Source organism: Salmo salar, chromosome ssa26, assembly GCF_905237065.1.
Source record: "Salmo salar chromosome ssa26, Ssal_v3.1, whole genome shotgun sequence".
In the NCBI taxonomy this organism is placed as follows: Eukaryota; Metazoa; Chordata; class Actinopteri; order Salmoniformes; family Salmonidae; genus Salmo; species Salmo salar.
In genome coordinates, this window is record NC_059467.1 from 10,029,341 (window position 1) to 10,052,396 (window position 23,056).

At 42.8% G+C, this 23,056-nt stretch overlaps 1 protein-coding gene and 2 long non-coding RNA genes across 7 annotated transcripts in view; 1 reads left to right on the forward strand and 2 right to left on the reverse strand.

Annotated features, from left to right (window-relative positions):
- The window catches only part of LOC106587104 (activating molecule in BECN1-regulated autophagy protein 1A), a 105,936-nt gene extending 98,265 nt beyond the window's left edge, over positions 1 to 7,671 (forward strand). For all 5 annotated transcript variants that reach the window (XM_014175101.2, XM_014175104.2, XM_014175105.2 and 2 more), the window contains 2 exons: positions 3,714 to 3,848; positions 5,900 to 7,671. In XM_014175101.2, coding sequence (XP_014030576.2) covers positions 3,714 to 3,848; positions 5,900 to 6,534 — 770 coding nt within the window. In that variant the 3' untranslated portion in view covers positions 6,535 to 7,671. The remainder of the gene's footprint in view (positions 1 to 3,713; positions 3,849 to 5,899) is intronic.
- A 5,379-nt stretch (positions 7,672 to 13,050) lies between these two features.
- Positions 13,051 to 16,796, reverse strand: LOC106587106 (uncharacterized). The gene is made up of 3 exons (XR_001324368.2): positions 16,757 to 16,796; positions 14,553 to 14,687; positions 13,051 to 14,179 (listed from the first exon to the last, which is right to left on the reverse strand). It is a non-coding gene; the product is annotated as an uncharacterized lncRNA (long non-coding RNA).
- Position 16,797: 1 nt separating this feature from the next.
- On the reverse strand, positions 16,798 to 20,701 carry LOC106587107 (uncharacterized). The gene is made up of 3 exons (XR_001324369.2): positions 19,994 to 20,701; positions 18,632 to 18,745; positions 16,798 to 16,849 (listed from the first exon to the last, which is right to left on the reverse strand). It is a non-coding gene; the product is annotated as an uncharacterized lncRNA (long non-coding RNA).
- Positions 20,702 to 23,056: the final 2,355 nt, after the last annotated feature.

Sequence of the window (23,056 nt, forward strand, 5' to 3'; positions counted from 1 at the left end):
CATGGCAGAACACTGACATTCCTGTCTTGCAGGAAATCACTCACAGAACAAGCAGTATGGCTGGTGGCATTGTCATGCTGGAGGGTCATGTCAGGATGAGCCTGCAGGAAGGGTACCACATGAGGGAGGAGGATGTCTTCCCTGTAACGCACAGAGATTGCCTGCAATGACAACAAGCTCAGTCCGATGATGCTGTGACACACTGCCCCAGACCATGATGGACCCTCCACCTCCAAATCAATCCCGCTCCAGAGTACAGGCCTCGGTGTAACGCCCATTCCATCAACGATAAATTAGAATCCGACCATCACCCCTGGTGAGACAGAACCGCGACTCGTCAGTGAAGAGTACTTTTTGCCAGTCCTGTCTGGTCTAGCGACTTTGCGTTTGTGCCAATAGGCGATGTTGTTGCCGGTGATGTCTGGTGAGGACCTCCCTTACAACAGACCTACAAGCCCTCAGTCCAGCCTCTCTCAGCCTATTGCAGACAGTCTGAGCACGGATGGAGGGACTGTGCGTTCCTGGTGTAACTCGGTCAGTTGTTGTTGCCATCCTGTACCTGTCCCGCAGGTGTGATGCTCGGATGTACCGATCATGTGCAGGTGTTGTTACACGTGGTCTGCCACTGCGAGGACGATCGGCTGTCCGTCCTGTCTCCCTGTAACGCTGTCTTAGGCGTCTCACAGTACGGACATTGCAATTTATTGCCCTGGCCACATCTGTAGTCCTCATGCCTCCTTGCAGCATGCTTAAGGCACGTTCACGCAGATGATCAGGGACCCTGGGCATCTTTCTTTTGGTGTTTTTCAGAGTCAGTAGAAAGGCCTCTTTAGTGTCCTAAGTTTTCATAACTGTGACCTTAATTGCCTACTGTCTGTAAGCTGTTAGTGTCTTAACAACCGTTCCACAGGTGCATGTTCATTAAATGTTTATGGTTCATTGAACAAGCATGGGAAACGGTGTTTAAACCCTTTACAATGAAGAGCTGTGAAGTTAATTCATAAAAATCCAAATATCTTTGAAAGACAGGGTCCTGAAAAAGGGAAGTTTCTTTTTTTTGCTGAGTTTATTATCCAAGCAGTTTTCAGAATGGTAGATGGACGTATTGAATGCAAGTTGTGTATTTGCCGATTTTCCCCTAAAATGATGGAGGTACAAAACACCACTATCAGGATGCCTAATATTACTCATCACAAAGAAAGGCTTTTAATGATTAAAACCTGAATGTATTCATCATAATATTATTGCTGTGGGTGGAAATTAACTGTAGGTCAAAAACGTTACGTCATAAATAGTCCCAACAAATGGACAACTATGCAATTGCATTTGCCTGTTTGCTCTGTTATACAATGAGCCTGGTGCAAAGGGAAGTTATATTTACGTATCATTCGGATCTGAATCATCCATCCACATACTGTGGGCTGGCTGGTTTGACTAATCAGCATCTCCATGGCTGTGATGCCTTAAGTGACTCTTCAGCCGCCCTCTCCAGCGCATGGCTGATGGAGTGTTGCCGTTGGGAGAGAGAGCAGGCATTGGGAACGCGCCTCCGCACATCGCATTGAATTCGTAACGGCACACTCCTCAGGCCCAACTCCTGTTCAGCAAGTTGAATTCAAACATTGCTCGACGTGTTCATTTGAAATGGATTAGCGGCACTGTTGTGAGAAGATGATCACATTTTATGATTATAGAGTCACTACACACCTACAGTATTTATGCCTTGGCAGTCGAGCCTTTGTGCTTCAAATAACACCTGGCTCAAAGAACACTCGGCATGACTCTTGCCCAGTGTCTTACTTTCACTTTTGTGTAAGGCCTAATGTGTCATTTTAGTTAAGTCATTTTGATTTATCATATTCCCCAAAGCCCGCTGTATTGAAGGATCCCCAAAAAAGAATCCAACCAGCACCTTTGTTACACCCACCCACCTGGAAAAGTGACTTTAGACCATCTTCTGTTTGAGTCGAGTCCCCTCCAGCCAGCCAGACACCCTGTGTTTTGTGTAGAGGAGAGTGTTATATACAAGGTGACACTTCCCACATGCTTTCATTAAGGCAGCGACACACCTCGGAGAGCCCTAATGTCCCGCTGGGGTCACGTAAATCAGCCGCCCTCAATTTGGCAGGACAGTGATAAAGCTAAAGAACCCGAGTTGCATTATTAGGCCAAATTATAATTGATCCCACGGAGAGGGATAGGAGAGTCAGAGACACTATAGGAAATGCTCAGCGCTTGTCCTCTGATGTACCTATAGAGGCTATGTTATTACGGAGGCAGCTTTCCCTCAACACTTTCGGTATTTATGGGACACGCTTGGGAGGTGACACAGGGCAAAGCAATAAAAGAGACGCTCTCTTACTCCACGTAAAGATGATTTAAATGGAGCCTCCCGCTGTTCGATGGGGATATGGAGAATAGACTAGATATTTGACTAATCTACAGTAGCAATAGAGGACGCCCAGGACTTAGCATTTACTATCAGGGTCCTCAAGAAACCCCTCCAGTAAACTTTGTTTATTGAAAAGCTTGTAATTACACAGGTTATACATGTGTGGGGTGAAGGACTTCACATTTCTATGGTTTGAATGAGAATCATCTTAGATCTGAAACTTCCCCGTACAATTTTTGTAATCTACATGGTTTCATTTATTTGTGGTTAACCAACCAAGGCTTGTCTGTCATCTACTTATTAAGAGGAAGCGTCATTAAGATATAAGGGTGGAATCCATCACTGGAAACATCACTTCTAAGGCAAAAAAAACTTAAATGGATTTGTGTCTGTCAAGCTACTGTGGGAAAACCTCCACTCTAAAAAGGTTCTGCAGTTCAGTTTGCAGGTGGACAGGTGACTGACACAGAGAGTGCTACTCATGCAGCCTCTGGCCTTGTGGTGTCAAACAGTCAGATAGAATGCCACCCACTGACAGGTCTTATATCCAATTCCCTGATGCCATGCGAGTTTCAGTAGAATCCCCTAGCCTTGTCAGTCTCTGGTTTGATTGGATCTAGAGGTGAAAATAGTCATGCCAATATTCACCTTTGATGTCACAATCAGATATCCATGATTTTTGGAGGTGTGAGAGAACATTTTACTAGTCCAATTTTACATACGAGGGACGTTTTAGCTTCTTTTTTTTTCTTTCTTTTTTTACACACACTCCTCACCCACTCTCCTCATCGGGAGACGGCAGCCACCCAATGGAGGCTTTCATCTCTCCACTTCGCAGATGGAGCAACAAAATACTGCACTAATCCGATTCCTCTCCCCCTCACTGAGACTAAACATTTCTTTAGGAAGCATGTTTGAGGGATATGGTTCAACATAGCACAGGTTTCTCCTGAATTCTATTTACTCAGAGTAAATCTATATTTCTACAAATATATCATTGTACAGAGTACTACACTCCTTACCGATCCGTATCTCTTTTGAGGTATGTTTTTTTTGTTGGTACAGATCACCTTGAAGAATCCCCTTAATTCACAATGAGCTTGTTTTTGGAGGATTTTAATGAGTTTGAATGTTTACCTGGGTAAACCGTTGTAATCTGACTGGATGTAGTTTTTCTCTTACATGATGAACATAAAATTCTGTTGTTGTCACCAAGTCACGCATGTTTTCCAAAGTGTATAAAATGAAAAGCAAATGCATCTTCTCTCCCAGCGAACAAGGTCTCAACATGCGCTGTGTTTTTATTTTCTTCCTCCCTAAGTCAGTGGACACATAAGGGACCTTCATCCAGGCAGCAGCACAGAAATGGTGCCTGAGACGCCCCCTCACACACTGCAGGAGGATGGCGACTCAGCCGAGGCCTTCACAGAGGCCAGCACCACCTTGGCTAACCCAGGTAACCTCATCCAGTCCTCCACACCTGATTCTCAGTGTAAATAGACTCTTATCTCAATTTGACTGGCATTTGTGGGATCATTTATATGCCACAAAATAGTGTTAAAAGTCAAGACAATCTTTGCCTGAGAGCAAAATAGCTGACAAATAGGAGACATAATGTAGCTCCAGGTGAGCCAAAGAAAACCCACGTCATGAGGTCATCTCAGTTCTATATCTATGATCGCAACACCATTCCACCACCACCATCATTAGCAAGACCAGTCAGTCCACAGGAGTCGTTGTCTGTGATAAATGAGTTTGGTCCTTGTCTGAGGAGATTACCAGTACTCACTGTCTCCTTATCTCTGGGTTGGAGGAAATGGGGGGAGGAGGCCTCCTTCCTCATATTCCCCCCTTCATTAATCCCATGAATGGCCTCTCCCTTGTAGGGGCAGCAGAGCATTATTATGGCTGGGATTATTACAACCTAGTTGTCGACGCACGTACACACACATGATCTATAGACCACAAATTATCGTCATTTGTGTATTGAATACAGCAGCCATAAACTGTGGAGTGGATGTGACTGTTGCCAGCAAACATGGTGTGAAAAATAAAGGTGGTGATTATGATATTGTACATAGTAAACAGTAGCTCTTTTGAATGTTTTTCCAATGTACAGTAGTAGCCTCATCCATAAGAATAATGGAACTGCCAGGGCCACTGTCCTGCTGGCACACCCAGTGGTATTCTGCTGATTAACGGTGTAATACCGTTGTTCACAAACTTTTATGGTTGCTTGGAGCCCAATTCAAATGAAGAAGAACAACAACACCATACAGCCTGTGTTTACTCTTCCAAATTGACACATTTCATTCTCCAACAATTTAAGTGCCTGTCAAAAACAGCAATGCAGATACCCCCTGTTTTCAGTAGAAGGGACAGCCATAAGTACAATAATGTTTTTTAAAGTCACCTTACATCCCCTTTGGTTCTTTTTCCTCTGTGTGCTTGTGACTGTGGCTTTGTTTTTGACACAAATTACATTATGAATTTCTTTGCAGAGTCCGCGGAGAGTTCGTGACTGACGGATAACACACAGTACTGTGATCTGTCAGTCTGGCTTCTCCATGCATCGCTAGAGGCCGCCTACTGACTCTCTCATTTTCATTCTCCGCATCACATTAAGTGCGATTGCAAAACATTTAGGCCGCTGACGTTCCCTCAGTAATCTTCATATACATTTTATTTTGCCTGTAGAGGAATATAAAAAATGTATTAATGGGTATAAACAGCCAATCTTTTTGTGGCAAAGCCAAATAACCATGTGTACTTGATAGGTAGATGTAACACTGAGTTGCACCATGTTCATACTTCACTGATGTTACAGTACACAGCTGTCTAGTTTCAAAGATTTATTTGGCTGCACTTCCTCCGAGATGTTGCTTAATATATTTTTTAGGCTCGTAAAATAATATTTGATTTCCTTTCAGTAGGTGATTGGGATAAGTTGAACTCTACACCAACAGCAGCTGCCTGAGTAATATGATTACAGTATGTGGTATTATAGTAGGGGCTGGATGCTAGAGCAGACTGGTATTGCTGTTTTAGGAGTGGCTTAATCCAGGCTAGTTGGACACTAAGACATTTAGCCAGCCTTGTAAGTAACTATATTCTTCCCCTGTCAGGTAATGTGGGCTTCATTAGGGCTAGCGCTACGGCTAACGCAGATATCACCGTGCCATGCCAAATCGCAGAGAAGAGGCCCACTTCGATCACGTCATGCTTGCCACTTCCACCTTCCCTCAAATAGTTTATACTGTCTGGTTACATTTATGGAGGGAGTTTCTCAAACGCCAAGCAGAGGACATGCATCTGTGTAGAAGTGGAAATTGTTTTTGTTTTTCATGTGTGTATTGTAGTTAGGCAAGTAGAACATTGCGAGTAGAACATTGCGATAAATCCAACATTGAGGAAATGAATGGAACCAAGTGACCAACTACAACCTATTGAAGCTGTTTCTGCTGTATGTTTAACAAAGCTCTCCGTGTCTTTTCCTCCTCTCCCCAGGGGAATCTCAAGATCAGGGCAGTGGGGAGGATGCCGTTTCTCGGCTCCGCAGGCTGATCGCCGAGGGTGGTATGACGGCCGTGGTCCAGAGGGAGCAGAGCACCACCATGGCCTCCATGGGTAGCTTCGGTAACAACATCATCGTTAGCCACCGCATCCACCGCGGCTCCCAGACTGGGACAGAGGCTCAGGATGGGGGCAGAGACACTCAGGGCAGGGGTCAGGGTCTTGGTGGAGGTGGTTGGACGTCCTTCTCTCCGTCCCACCGCGGCACTCTGTCGTTCACAGAGCCCACCTCCCGTATTCTGACCCACCACAGCATGCAGCTGGGCGAGAGCTCAGGATTCCTGTTAGAGCCCTCTGGGGCCCATAGCAGGACAGTAACACCTCTCCCCTCCCAGTACATCACAGTCTCTTCTCATCTCAGCCCTCAGGGGCCCATTGGGGTGGAGGAGGGGGCCGATGGGACCCCTATGGACACAGAAGATGCGTTTGAGGGTGTGGGACTTGTCGACGATCTAGATCTACACTTGCCCTCTGCTTCCTCCTCCTCTTCTTCAACCCTGTCCCCTGTTGTCTCCCCTCTTGACAACAACTTCAGCGCCAGTTACCATGGAGACCCCTACAGTCGATAGATGGTCATGTGGTTTCCATACCCATCTGATCTCTACCTAGAAGACTCTCCTCCTTCTAGCTTTATTACATTGACTACTGGTTTTTCTGGAGGCTTTCAAAACCCGACAATGAAATAGGCACTTAAAACTTCATCCCACTCCTCCATTGCCTGTTCAGTTTTCTATCCAATAGTAGGCTGGATGAGACCTATCTTCAACCTAGGATTAGGCTCGGTCTCTTTCTTGGATGTGGTGTTCCTTTGCGTGCCCTGACCACTTTCAGACTTTTGTCATTGCCTAATTGAGAGCAAGAATCCAAAGCTACAGTTTGACCATTCCATCGGAGAGAGGTGGACCTGAATGACTCTTTTACAATCAGGGTTCAGATGGGTGGTTTTCGAATGCCACCTGGGACCAAATTCCATGATCAAATTGCAACGTTCTTCAAAACGTGACTCTGCCCCTTGCTCACTGTTAGCAAGATGCTGGTATAGTAGAAGCACATTTTATGATTCTGTCTATACGTTATATTTATTGTGTGTGAAGGAGGATGTTCTATGTCACCCTTGGTAGTTACAAAATGTTTCATTCTAGTCGTCATGGTTGATTAGTGGTTTGCAAAGATGTAGTTGACCCAAGATAACTATGAATCTCTTGTACTACATAGGAGAGCAGCATTACATTACAGAGTAGAATTTAGGGAGACCAATTCCACAATATGCTACTCCAAATATGAGCGATGTTCGTTATTATCGCTGTTAATGACAAAATAATTCCAGACTTATTTTTTTGCTGATTTTATGATATCATAATCACCTTCTCATTTAGACTTCTTTTGAACACATTGATACTGTCTAACTGATAAACAGCCCGTTTTTGATTTGTAAAGTTCAAATAGAGTATTGTCTAGTGCAGGTATTCCCATACTGGGGGTACCCCTGGGGGGTACACACAATGCCGTCGGGGGTACGCCAAATCATTTCTTTATTTTAAAACAGTACATTTTATATTTTCCAATGGGGCTGTACATTTGGGTGAGGTTTTTTTCTCACCTGAGTAGCCTCGTTTCACTGCCAAAAATAAAATTGAACCATCTAGTGTTCAGCGAAATAACAACACAATGTCAAATACAGGTAGCCTAGTCAAATAATTAACATCCAATCACATTAACTGTTACTCTCTCGCGGGAAACCTTCACTCTTGCGCAGACATTTAGAAACGAAACATGACCATTTGAAAAATAAGCCACGGGAGTTTTTTGAGCGAGAATAAAGACGACTTTCAAGTAGTAAGACATGTATAAAAGCAACGGATACATTAATAAGAAGGGTCTAGAAGCGTCTTATATGGTGAGCTACTGAGTGGCTAGGACAGGCAGGCCCCATACTATTGTGGAGGACTTAATTCTTCCTGCTGCAGCGGATATGGCTGGGACAATGCTGGGGGAAAATGCCAAAAAATCTATACAGACAATGACTTCATCAAACAACACTGTTTCACAACGCATCAGTGACATGGCATTGTTTTGATGCAATTACTGCTTCGCATACAAGCCAGTGAATTATATGCGTTACAGCTGGATGAGTCAACAGATGTGGCGGGCCTGGCACAGCTCCTGGTATATGTCTGTTACGTTTATGGGGGGTCAATTAAGGAAGACATCCTCTTCTGCAAACCACTGGAAACCAGGACAACATGACAGGATATGTTTTAAAGTACTGGACAGCTTTGTGACATCAAATGGACTTTGGTGGTCAAGATGTTGGTATCTGTACTGATGTAGCAAAAGCCATGACAGGGAGACATAGTGGAGTGGTAACGCGCGTGCAAGCAGTTGCTCCCGACGCCACTTGGGTACACTGCAGCATCCACCGGTAGGCTCTTGCTGCCAAGGGAATGCCTGACCGCTTGAAAGACGTTTTGGACACTACAGTGAAAATGGTTAACCTTGTTAAAGCAAGGCCCCTGAACTCTCGTGTATTTTCTGCATTATGCAATGATATGGGCAGCGACCATGTCACGCTTTTACAACATACAGAAGTGCGCTGGTTATCAAGGGGCAAAGTATTGACAAGTTTTTTTAAATTCAGAGACGAGCTTACATTTTTCTTTACTGACCATAATTTTCACTTGTCTGAACGTTTGCATGATGACGAGTTTCTCACAGGACTGGCCTATCTGGGTGATGTTTTTTCTCACCTGAATGATCTGAGTCTAGGATTACAGGGACTCTCCGCAACTATATTCAATGTGCATGACAAAATTGAGGCTATGATTAAGAAGTTGGAGCTCTTCTCTGTCAGCATTAACAAGGACAATACACAAGTCTTTCCATCATTGTATGATTTTTTTGTGTGCAAATGAACTCAAACTTACGGACAATATCAAATGTGATATAGCGAAGCACCTGAGTGAGCTGGGTGCGCAATTACGCAGGTACTTTCCCGAAACGGACGACACAAACAACTGGATTCATTATCCCTTTCATGCCCTGCCTTCAGTCCACTTACCGATATCTGAACAAGAGAGCCTCATCGAAATTGCAACAAGGGGTTCTGTGAAAATGTTATTTAATCAGAAGTCACTGCCAGATTTCTGGACAGGGCTGTGCTCAGAGTTTCTTGCCTTGGCAAATCGCGCTGTTAAGACACTGGTGCCCTTCGCAACCATGTACCTATCTGAGATTGGATTCTCCAACATTGCAGAGTTATGTGCATCCTTTCAAGCACACCCTTCTCATTAACCTATGGTGAGTTCTTCACAATTTTTGATGAACAAATAAGGTTTTATATGTAAGATGGCTAAATAAAGAGCAAAATTATTGATTATTATTATTATATTATTATTTGTGCCCTGGTCCTATAAGAGCTCTTTGTCACTTCCCACGAGCCGGGTTGTGACACAAACTCACACTCATTCTTATGTTTAATAAATGTATTGTATAGTGTGTGTGTGTGTGTGTGTGTGTGTGTGTGTGTGTGGCAGGCTTACAATGATGGCAAAACACAACATTTGAGAGTGCGCTGACCCTGGTGCTAGAGGGGCTACGCAGCTGGAAGTTGAATGTTTGAAGGGGTACGTACGGGACTATAAAAAGTTTGGGAACCACTGGTCTAGCGCGTCACAATATCTCAACCATATCGTTGATGGCAAATATTGCCGATATTCGAGATTTGTCATAATATTAAGCCAAACCGAGTAGCATTACAAGATGTTGCTACCAGAGAGTTGCCAGATAATATCGTTACCCTTTCCTCCCCAGTGTAATGCCTGTATCAGGTGTACAGTATGCAGTTGGATGTGTGTGCAACACTGGTTCATCTGTTCCATAAAAGAAAACTAACATATGTATTTAAAAGGTTGATTTAATAATAACAGGGTACAGTACACATGTACTACCAGCATTTAGATCATGAGCCCTAGATCCGCAGCCTCATAACTTCCGAACTTGTCTTGAAACACCCAAATGCTGTGCCAAGTATTTGAAGTGAAGCATTTTGACAATGGTGTATCTCTTCTACGCTGTCAAACTGTCACCCCATGACTTGTGACGGCTGTCTTTTATACAGTATGATTCCTTCTCTAGATCCACTGTGGTATGTTGAGCCCAGTCATCTAAGGGTAACTGGAATTTGAAAAACAGGAGATACTACATAATGTGTTGTACATCCAGAAGGCTCTCTTTAAAATGGCCAGTTTGCCTCCCACTAGCTGCCCCGGTGCCTTGTGGGTTGTGTTGTTGTGACAGAAAGGCAGTTGGAGGTGCACAGGGGTGATGATGCGTATAGCATTCCGAGTCACCACAGGGGCAAAGCTCTCTAGGTTGAATGGACATTGTCCTTCAAACAGCTTTGTCAGGTCTTAGTTCTTTTAAAATTGGTTTGCCAATCAGCAGTAATCTGCAACAACAACAAAAATGTACACTTTATTTATTGTTTTTCCTAGCAAGGTGGTGGGTTTTGACAGTGAAATAAACTGTGTTGAATTAATGAATTTGGAACAGCTTACTGCAGCTCCATGGTGAGTGGGTTACTTTTTTGATCTTTCGATGTGAAATGTTATTGCATTACGAACAGGTTTTTGTCTCTCAGCCACTGTTGGTCCAGCCAACTGGCAGTGCTTATTGCTCTCTCAAAAGTATATTGTGATTGTATCTGTTGAGTTTATTTATGCTTTAGAAAGATAATGGTTCTAGAAGAAGATATGCCAACTTAAGCAATAACATAAGGTTGATCGTATTTTTTTTCATATAAACTCACCAGTTGCAATAGTCATGTGATCCTTGCCGCAGCAACTGTCCGTCACTGTTGTTCAGATCACTTCTAGGAGATCAATGCACCATTTTGTCGGTTCATATGCTGATCTTACTACAAACATCTTCAGAATTTGTCATTGTCAAAAAGATATATTTTGTTGTTCATTGTTTATCCTATTGTGAAATTGTTTTATCTTCCCAGTGTTTTCCTATACTGTATGACTGACCATTCACTTGTACAATGCCGATCTTCATTTTAATTTGTCCTCGATTAAGGGGTCCCATTATGGCTTGTAATGACTCCTGTAAGGTTATGGTAAATACTAGATTACCCCTCATAGCATCAGAGTCTGAGTGAAATTAGATTTGGACAAATATATGCTTGTTGTTCAAGCATTAATGTGTTTAATGTTAGCGTATGATCCATGAGACACAATACCCTTCTGAATTTCTACAAAAATAATCCGTTTACAGCTACTTCTAACCGTCGACCCTTGGAAAGAGCAGAAGACCGGTGGCTCATTTACGGTGCTTGGGTTGGGATATCGGAGTGATCTGGGAAGGAGTACAAAGGGGTGGAATGGGATACAGTGTTTGCGACAGACAAACCAAGAGACCCATCAGGCATCAGAATGGTTCAGGCTCTCTGCTCCTGAAAAGACCCCCCTCCCCTTTGGAAACTGGAGCAGACAGCTGACACAGTTTCCTTTTGTTTCCCCCTTTTTATTTCTTTTTGAGCACACTCATCTTGTGTTTTTGTTGTTTTTTTTGGTTTTTGAACTTGTGGAATTTACTGTTTTCTGTTGTATTTGAAGAGAATATGATTGACTGCGTTCTAGTGTCCTTGTTGGTCAGGAGGATAATGGAAAGGATGGGTTTTAAACAGAAGACGGGAGCTTACAGTGGCTTCATGGTGACTGTTGGGTGAGATGGAGAGAAATTGAGCAGTAGAGCTGAACGCTGATCTCGCAGGGTTCCAGTCCTGCTGGGTTTTAAAGTGGGAGAAAAGCAGTGAGTGAAACAGCAGCGTTGGATTTGGCCACCTTGACGCTCATACAGCATTGTGTTAGATAAGCTCATCTGTTTCAGCTTTCACCTTCTATCTGTGCTCTTTATTACTCAGTTCACCAACATACAATAATAAGCAACTTGTGTATCAATTCAATCAAGACCATAGTTAAATAGTGTAACTACAGTATATACAGTAGATATCTCCACATACAGTTCTCCAGTTTTTCTGCTGATCACTTTCCACAGCCAAGGACGTTTTGAGACTTCCAGGGTTTTTATTTTCTGTGCAATTTAAGGGCAATATGTAATCACATTACATACTCAACAGATTTAGTTATACTGCTTTACACTGACCACATAACAATAATCAAACTGCACAACTGTTCACAGATCATCACAAAATCATTGTAAAGACATTACACTGCAATATTTTCGTACAGGTGATATTCACATGTTTGTGCTTCAGAATAAAAATGTCTGTGACCTTCTGGATATGATTGAAATTTGGATCAAATCTGTTTATTTTTTTATATATTTGTAAGTCAAATGTGTTTATAAAATGAGTTTCCTAAACAATTACTTTATGGAAAATCCTAAAGGTCACGAGTGTATTTGTTCTGTTGTCACTAACTCACCATAGTGTCTTTTTCTCACATTTATCAGTATGTGATCTGCTGAGTGTACGTGAACTAAACAAGGAAGTGTCTTCAGTGGACCTGTTTTTTTTTTGTAGGGGATTGTGATTTGAAGGGTTTTCTATCTACTTTAAAGGGTAAAATGCAGTATATTACAGTAGTCGATGTGCAACTAAGTGCTGTGGGAACACCAAAGATCCTAGAAAATATGTGTTGATCATAAACAAATAAAAATACAAATGTAAAACCTAAAACAATACATTTTTCTTTTTTTCTCTCTCAAGGGTGAAAGACGATATCATACATTTTTCTTCCATCCACTGTGCTGGTAAGAAGTGGTGCTCTTACATGGTGAGCTGTTATGACTTGTTTGAAACCTTGTCAGTCTCTCCGACTTGCTATTTTACAGTATGAGAATTAAGAGAATTTCTTATAAATAATGCATTAATTGATTGCATAACAGCAACATATCCTGCCAGCTGTTTATAATCCTGGAACATTTTGTATTCAGTCATTTGAAAAATACTATGTCATTGGGGGCAGTCATGTTCACAGTACAGAATACTGTGCACACGATCTCCAAGACTGACCTCCTGCTCTTGAGAGCTTGGACCTAGTGGTAACATTGGATGGAAATAATGATCTTTCTACGGATATTTTTGCTTCCTCCCTTTTATTTTTAGCACATCTTTGTGGGTTTATTCATGGCAAATGGTTCTGGTAAACAACCCACATCCCCTCCTACAGAAATACTCACTATTGGCCAGCAAAGCCAGGCCTTGAGCAAAAATAACGAGAGCAATCAAAATGAACAAATATTAGGATTGTTTTCCGCTTGGGGGTTTTCATGTCTTCCAGAAATCATTTGCTTCTTGAGAATTATGTTTTTTTTTTTATCATGGAACTGCATCCTTGTTAAAAAAAATAAAAAAAGAACCATTTCTAATCTGCTGAATTATTCATATTTTATTGATAACTACTCAGGGTAGATATAAAATCAACTGAATCATTGGATTCCTCGCTGTCGCTGCTCTGCTGTATCAGATCTGACCAAAAGGTCCCACAATGATCTGACACATGGACTCCCTGGGGGTTTACAGAGGTTGAGCTTTATCTAGTGTTGGCCCATCTGAACAACTGAGGGTGTATGTGTTTATACTAGAGATGAAGATTCAGACCGGTGCAAAGAAGAAGAGGGAAAACAAACAAACAAAGCCGTGCCTCTATATTAACTGAGATAATTACATAACGGTGTAAATGGATAGAAATTAGAACTGGGAAATTGATGAAAGCATTGCACTTAACTTTATAAATTACCCTGGAGAGTGCTGCTGGGAGTGACTGAGGACCTGGTACAGCTGAGCAAGTGGTTGGCTACAGGGCCAGTCTGATTGCCCATACAATCCCTCCCTTTGCCCCTGTCAATGTTGCTGAGGTGGAGTAGGCAAAGAACCGCGAACTTACATAACTACAGTATGGTCCTCTGTGAATGCATACTCCCTCTTAAGCACCTACACAGACTAGCCTCTGAACCAGTGCAATCATCAGAATATTCAGTCCGATAGGTGGCGGAACTAATTGGATGCTAGAGCTTAAGTTAAAGCACTCGTGTTGCGGTAGCCATCTTCCAGCCCCAAAATGTTCTCCCAGGAGTCCAACTCTGAGTTGCGGTCCATCTGCAGTGGCTGCTCATGTTCTTGACGAGGAGAGGCTTCAGTGGGGCAGTCGATGTGTTTAATTGTATGTCAGGTGCTCTGGGGAAATACTGCCACAAAGTAAGATGTTTTTAGGAGAGAAAGAGAGAAAGGCCTCCCACTTTTATTTCCTCTCTTCTTTTGTCTGCCTCCTTTCCCTGTTGCTCTCTCCAGCCAAGTTTTTCTTCTCCCTCCCTCGCCCTCTTCCTTCCCACCCCCCCCCCCCACCCCCCACTCTGTTCCACACAGATGCTCTCTTTCCTTCCTCTCATCACCCCACCCATGGTCTCTCCACTCCCATTATTTCTGCATGCCCCTCCGCCCCCCCTACCATGTCTCCTGTGAATAAGAGTCTGGCACTTCAGTGTTGGAGGCCCTGTCACTTCAAAGCAATGCTTTTAATTAATCCAATTTGGTGAGAGGCAGTTCTAGGAGTGCACCTACCGTTCAGGAGAGAGGGTAGCAGGATGGATGACGGGTGTCCTCAGAAGTGGTATGGGGGGAAAAAAAGCCATTACCCATACTCCACTCCATAAGTGGGGCCTGGGGACGTTCGGGTGAACTCTTCACTTCGCGTGTCTGTAAAGACACCAGGTACTTGCACTACTTTAGTAATCGATCTGTGTGTCTTATCTGTAATGAATTCATGCTTATAATCATGCATCACCACATGCTCAAGTAACGCATGCAACCTGCAAATGTGCAAATAACGAATTAGGCCAACATACAAATTTCATAGGAAGACTATGGAGACCACAACGTGCTTGACTGTCTTTCAGCCTCGAATCCCCTCATAATGAATAAATTGTTGGAACAAAAAAAAAAAGCTTGATGCAAAATATATCAGCACTGTCCCAGCTCCTAAATACTCCCCTTGTGGTTAAATATATCAGCACTGTCCCAGCTCCTAAATACTCCCCTTGTGGTTAAATATATCAGCACTGTCCCAGCTCCTAAATACTCCCCTTGTGGTTAAATATATCAGCACTGTCCCAGCTCCTAAATACTCCCCTTGTGCTTAAATATATCAGCACTGTCCCAGCTCCTAAATACTCCCCTTGTGGTTAAATATATCAGCACTGTCCCAGCTCCTAAATACTCCCCTTGTGGTTAAATATATCAGCACTGTCCCAGCTCCTAAATACTCCCCTTGTGGTTAAATATATCAGCACTGTCCCAGCTCCTAAATACTCCCCTTGTGGTTAAATATATCAGCACTGTCCCAGCTCCTAAATACTCCCCTTGTGGTTAAATATATCAGCACTGTCCCAGCTCCTAAATACTCCCCTTGTGGTTAAATATATCAGCACTGTCCCAGCTCCTAAATACTCCCCTTGTGGTTAAATATATCAGCACTGTCCCAGCTCCTAAATACTCCCCTTGTGGTTAAATTGGGGCACATTTTTTTTTTTCAGAGTAAACATGAAGACAGAAAACCGCTTTAGGACTTTTAAATGGGTGTGGAGTTTGTCTTAGAAACAAACACACACACACACACACCAGCTGGCTTCGGTGCAGCTATGTTGTTGCTGGAAGAAGAAGAAATGCTGTAAAAGGTTTTGAGAATGACAAATATTAATTTTCACAAAGTCTGCTGTCTCAGTTTGTATGATGGCAATTTGCATATACTCCAGAATGTTATGAAGAGTGGTCAGATGAATTGCAATTAATTGCAAAGTCCCTCTTTGCCATGCAAATGAACTGAATCCCCCCCCCCCCAAAAAAAAATGTCCACTGCATTTCAGCCCTGCCACAAAAGGACCAGCTGACATCATGTCAGTGATTCTCTCGTTAACACAAATATGAGTGTTGACGAGGACAAAGCTGGCGATCACTCTGTCATGCTGATGTAATTGTCAATAAAAGCCTTTAACACTTGTGAAATGCTTGTAATTATACCATAGTAATTATACCATTATACCATAGTATATATTCCATAGTAACAACTGACAAAAATATCTAAAGACACTGAAGCAGCAAACTTTGTGGAAATTAATATTTGAATCATTCTCAAAACTTTTGGCCACGACTGTACATGGAAAGTTGAGCAGCAGGAGTAGTCAGTGATTGTTCCTGATTCATTTTCATTGTCCTCACACAACTAGGAGCAGTAAAATATGACACAGCAAAACCCTCTCATAATGATCTGCTGAATCATTGTTATCTTCCCAATACATGAACTATCACAGAGCACTAAGGTTTTGGTGAGATTAATTGTTAATGGTCTGTTGAGAGTAGAGGTCCATTATCTTATTCTCTCTCTCCTATGCATTCAAGTTTATCTGCTTTGTTAAATTAGTCAATATTCCCTCTAGCTTCACATTGTGATTTTGATGTAATAAGTGTGTTTTATTGTTGTATGAATTACTGTACGTAATAAAAGGACACAAACCATAGTCACTAATACGTTTGTGCTGAAGAAATGAAGGTTATTGTGCAACAATAACAGGGGTAGAGCATGCTATGTACCAGTGGAGGCTGGTACATAGACTTGAAAAATTTAAGAGGATGGGCGACCCACGGTATAGGCGTGGATCGCACGGAGATGACAAAGTGTGTTCCAAAAATCGTCAAAGACTATTTTAACCTAAAGCATTTAATAAAGACATTTACAGTACAATATTATGGGGAATGAGAAGGCTACTTACACAATTGGAAAGGGATCACAGCAGTGCTTGAATGAGGGTATGAGGCATGAGTTGAGGTGTTCAGAGGCTTGACCAGTGCAGGACAGGATTTGACTGGGAAGACAAAAAAACAATAACACAACACACTGCATAGTTAGCCAAAAGAGATAAGAATGAGTTAGTCCAAGCAAGGAGTGAAATGATTGTGTAATAATGTGTTTGTGAATGTGATTGACTACAGTTGAAGTCGGCAGTTTACATACACCTTAGACAAATACATTTAAACTCAGTTTTTCACAATCCTGACATTTAATCCTAGACAAGATTCTCTGTCTTAGGTCAGTTAGGATCACCGCTTTATTTTAAGAAAGTGAAATGTCAGAATAATAGTAGAGAGAATTATTTATTTTAGCTTTTATTTCTTTCATCATATTCCCAGTGGGTCTGAAGTTTACATGCACTCAATTAGTATTTGGTAGCATAGCCTTTAAATTGTTTAACTTGGTTCCAAAGTTTTGGGTATCCTTCCACAAGCTTCCCACAATAAGTTGGGTGAATTTTGGCCCATTCCTCCTGATAGAGCTGGTGTAACTAAGTCAGATTTGTAGGCCTCCTTGCTCGCACACGCTTTTTCAGTTCTGCCCACAAATTTTCTATAGGATTGAGGTCAGGGATTTGTGATGGCTACTCCAATACCTTGACTTTGTTGTCCTTAAGCCATTTTGCCACAACTTTGGAAGTATGCTTGGGGTCATTGTCCATTTGGAAGACACATTTGTGACCAAGCTTTAACTTCCTGACTGATGTCTTGAGATGTTGCTTCAATATATCCACATAATTTTCCTTCCTCATAACGGCATCTATTCTGTGAAGTGCACCAGTCCCTCCTGCAGCAAAGCACCCCCACAACATGATGCTGCCACCCCCGTGCTTCACGGTTGGGATGGTGTTCTTCGGCTTGCATACGTCCCCTTTTTCCTCCAAACATGACGATGGTCATTATGGCCAAACAGTTCTATTTTTGTTTCAACAGACCAGAGGACATTTCTCTAAAAAGTACGATCTTTGTCCCCATGTGCAGTTGCAAACCGTAGTCTGGCTTTTTTATGGCGGTTTTGGAGCAGTGCCTTCTTCCTTGCTGAGCGGCCTTTCAGGTTATGACAATATAGGACTCGTTTTACTGTGGATATAGATACTTTTGTACCTGTTTCCTCCAGCATCTTCACAAGGTCCTTTGCTGTTGTTCTGAGATTGATTTGCCCTTTTCACACCAAAGTACGTTCATCTCTAGGAGACAGAACGCATCTCCTTCCTGAGCGGTATGACGGCTGCGTGGTCCCATGGTGTTTATACTTGCGTACTATTGTTTGTACAGATGAACGTGGTACCTTCAGGCATTTGGAAATTGCTCCTAATGATGAACCAGACTTGTGGAGGACAAAAACATTTTTTCTGATGTCTTGGCTGATTTCTTTTGATTTTCCCATGATGTCAAGCAAAGAGGCACTGAGTTTGAAGGTAGGCCTTGAAATTCACCCACAGGTACACTTCCAATTGACTCAAATGATGTCAATTAGCCTATCAGAAGCTTCTAAAGCCATGACATTTTCTGGAACGTTCCAAGCTGTTTAAAGGCACAGTCAACCTAGTGTATGTACATTTCTGACCCACTGGAATTGTGATACAGTGAATATAAGTGAAATAATCTCTGTAAACAATTGTTGGAGAAATTACTTGTGTCATGCACAAAGTATATGTCCTAACCGACTTGCCAAAACTATAGTTTGTTAACAAGAAATTTGTGGAGTGGTTGAAATGACTCCAACCGAAGTGTATGTAAACTTCCGACTTCAACTGTACATACAGTAATGAGAAATTATTTATAGGGGTACTCACAGTGCGTGGAGGGAAAACATTCAATGTGCCAGTAGATGAGTAGGCACATGAGATGTGGCTTCAGTTCATGTCATGAGAAAGTTGACAGTGGTAGTGGTGTGGAGTAGTCATCACCTATTAATCAGGGAACAGGAGGGGACTTAGCTGGAAATACAAATAGCAGATACATTCCATTACAGCTGCACCATCATAGGTTTGGAAGAGTTTCTCTACGAAGTTAAACTCAGATATCTCAAAGTTCGTATAGTCAAACACACTGCACATCTCGCCCACTTGACACATCAAAGTATCCCAAGAAACATTCCCTAATAAAGCCCTGATCATCCACATACCTGACGATAACTGACATCTGCAAGCAGACTGTGGCACCATAGGTCCCAGAGCGGTGGGGCAATTTTGACCCCCTGGGGCCTCGAGTTTTTTTGTTATAAGTTAACCTAACTAGGAAAACTGTGGACCCTATAAGGTATGACAGTGATTAATCAGTTGTAAAAAGGTTTTATATGGGCTATGATGGGACCAGTTTTTCCTAATCAAGTCACATGGTTTCCTGGCCCTAGGGGGGATGAAAACCCTGTCAAACTGCAGCTACCTTATATTTGTTCACATACATTATATTTAGACTACATTATGAGGGGGATTTCCTGTACCCAGACACATAGACAACAACTGATAGACAATAGAACTCACAGGGCTGAGCTTTCTTTATGCATATTTGCATCATGCAGGCCTATGCAACTGTAGGCCTTATTAAAAATGTTCAGAGTGATTGTGTTACCAATGTACTCACATCTGTCATCACTATTATGTTGATTCGTTCATTCCAGTTAATCATTTTGGATTAAAAACATATAGGCAGCCCATTCTTTTATATAAACATTCACATTCTCTCCTGACACACAAATGGACTATAAATACCTAACGTTACCAATTAGTTTCCCCTGACCAGATGGACAGGGCGCATAGGTTGCATGCAGCTGCTCTTATTAGTAGCCTACAGATGATCCGACTGAAAAATAGTCAAATTTTTATCCCATACACTGCATACAGAAACGTCAGATTTCTAATGTTTAGGTGTGGCCTAGGCTGCTGCAACATTTATGTCATGAGTTTTTGCTTGTGTCTGTCCAGAGTGATTGTGTTACCATCTTTGCTAAATAAATACCGGAGGAAAGTGGAAAGCATACTTGAGCTCACGGGGGAAAAAGTTGGCAGCGTCAACCCCTCTCTTTAATCTAATTTTTAATGGATGATGCGATGGAAGCGATCAAACCCTTCGAAATTGTTTTCGACATCCCAGAAAATACAGTCGAAAGTTCTATATGTTCAGCAAGTAAAGCAACGTAACGTGCAGTTAGTTACCTCTGCAAGCTCCTTATAGTTGCCCTTGTTGGCAGAACTTATCCTGTAATTACTTTCTCATTGTGTTGCGCAGTTTGTATATGCAGACCTTTGTCATAATCGATGCAGCTTTTTCCCAGAAGCTTGAATCTGATGTGGGCATTTATATGCTCCCTGCTTTTGTTTTGCCGTTTAGCTGAATGGTCGATGTTCTTCTGGTCACTGTACCAGTAGTATTATCTAAAATAAGGACGCACAACAATGAGGTTCTAGCTCCAGCATCTTTTACTAACCTAACCCTCGCATGTCATACATAGGTACGGATACCCCCAAGGGACATCCTACTACATCTTCCCCTCTCCCATGAACAAGAACTCAACATGCATAACCACTGAAGCATAACTGAAATGCAATTTGGAAACCAGTATTATTCTCTAACATGCTACTTCACATCCTGAAACAGTATGAAAGCATTAAATCACACAGTATGAACATTAACTTAGGTACAGTCTCTTTTTGCTGGGTATGGTCCCCAACAGTTTTCTCTTCACGTAACAGTCTTTCAGCCACTCTGGTGGCTTCACATCCCTTTTTGGGCGCGCTTGTGGCTCTGTGAGCATTCACTCTCCTTCACCCTCTTTTTGTGCATTTTCTGTGGCCTCAGTCTGTGTGGCTGGTAGATCTGGAAGAGCTCTGAGGTGTGTTTTCTTCCTTCGTACCTCTTCTGAGCCTGTGTCCACCACATAGGAGCGTGGGGCATCCGCTTTCCTCAGCACTAATGCTGGTGTCTTTGAGTTTGTAATCCAAACACGTTGACCTTCGGTCAGCTCTGGCCTCTCCTTAGCACGGTGTCTCCTATTAAAGTCTCCAGTTTGCGTTTGTTTCAGCCGTTTGTCCCTCTCAGCGAAGGCCTTCCTGTTAGGCCATCGGGGTTTAAGCTGAGCCGCCGACACAGGCAATGGGGAACGCAGCCTCCTGCTCATCAGGAGCTCGACAGGCGATGGCCCATGATGCAGTGGTGTAACTCTGTAAGCTAACAGAGCCCTGTATGGATCCTTGTTCTTTTTCAGCAGTCCCTTGACTGTTTTCACAGCTCTGCCTCACCATTACTCTGTGCATGGTAGGGGATACTGGTCACATGTGTGAAGTCATATTCTGCGGCAAAAGCTGGCAGAGAACTGGGGAGAGTTATCTGTAACCAGGACCTCAGCGACCCCTTGCCTGGAAAAAATGTACTTTAATCCATTGATAACACAACTGATGTGGTTATGGGTGTCTTTGCTATTTCAATGTATCTTAAGTAGCAATCTACCACTAGCAGATAAGTGTCATTTTTCCAATAGAACATACCTGCCCCTACCTTTTGCCATGGCCGTTTTGGCAGCTCCGTTGCCATCATTGGCTCCGGACGACAAGGTTGACATTTTGTACAGACCTCACACTGGGCCACCAGCTTGGCAATCTGAGTACTCAGACCAAGCCACCACACCGACTGTTGAGCCCTCAGTCTGCATTTGGTTATCCCCATGTGTCCATCATGCACTCTGTCTAGCATTTCTGGTTGTAGAGTCTCTGGGATAACTATCCGTTGTCCTTTCATGAGAAGGTCTCCATTACAGTGGAAGCTCAGGACCGGAAGCAATTCCAAATGGCAAAACATTAAAACAGTAATGGCCAAACGGTGTTATAAACGTTGTGACTGCCCTACTCTCTGATGACAGCAGTATCTGCCAGAAACCTGAGCGGGCATCCAGCTTTGTGAAGACTTGTGAGCCATCCAACTGAGCCAGTGACTGCTCCACTGATGGTAAGATGTGTCTCTCTCTGCCGAGTGCCTCATTCAAGTTACTCATGTCCACACAGATCCTTATGTCCCCATTGGCTTTTGGGACCACTATCATCCCTGCATACCAATCTGTGGGACTCGCTATTTTAGACACTGCCCCAATTTCTTCCATCCTCCCCAACTCTTCCTTTACTCTGGCCAATAAAGGGGTAGGCACACGACGGGGGGTGGTAAGGGCATAGGGGACAGCATCCTCTTTCAGGTGGATTTTGTAGTCACCTTCTATCCTTCCTAGACCAGAAAACACTTTTGGGAATTTCTTTTTGAAAACCTCACCTGGGTCCTCCAGTTCGCTCACTCTCTCAATGAGTTGCAATGCTTCAATTGCTGGCAGCCCCAGCAACGCTCTGGCTAGAGAGTCAATGATGAAGACAGGCTGGATGGCACTTTTGTCTTTACTCTCCAGTTTAATCACCAACTGCCCTACCCCTGGTAATATCTTATTACTAGGCCCATACAGTTTTTGGTTTGTAGAGAGCAAAGGGCCATCTCTGCTATAGCAATACAGCCTAGTTGGGATAGTTGTCACTGCTGCCCCAGTGTCTAGTTTAAATGACACAACCTCCCCATTGAGTTTAATGTCTGAATGCCAGCCAGCATTGTTTTCCTTTACTTCTCCCAGAAAGATGCTGTCCTGCTGTAACTCCTCTGAGACCTCATGCATTTGCTTTAATCGACAGATAGCTGAAAAGTGTCCTCTCCTGTGACATTTCCTGCATTCCGCATCCTTTGCTGGACAATCTTTCCATCTGTGGAAAGGGGATTTCCCACATTTGCGACAAACACTTGAACTAGCTACTGGTGCTGTCTGTGATCGTTTTCTCCACGTCTGTCTCTGTTCTGTGTTCCCCTCTGTTTTTTTAGCTCAAAATGCATTTATTTGCATTTATTTCCTCACTCTCTTCGCTCTGCAAGGAGCTGCTGTCGCGCAGTGTCGTCTGCTGTCTTTTTACTGTCTCACTCTGTCTAACCTGGTTTACAGCTTTGGACAAGGTAAACTGAGATTCCAACTGTAACTTTTCAGAAAGTGATATTTCTTATTCCCACTACAATCCAATCTCGGATCAGCTCTTCCCTGAGCGCGCCAAACTGACAATGTTCTGCTAGTTTGTGAACAGCTGTGATAAAACTGTCGTTGGTTTCACCCTGCTCCGGTTTGCGCATATTAAACCTAGCTCTCTCAAATATAATGTTGTGTCTCCCTACAAAATGTGTTTCAAAACAGTCTTTAACGGCAC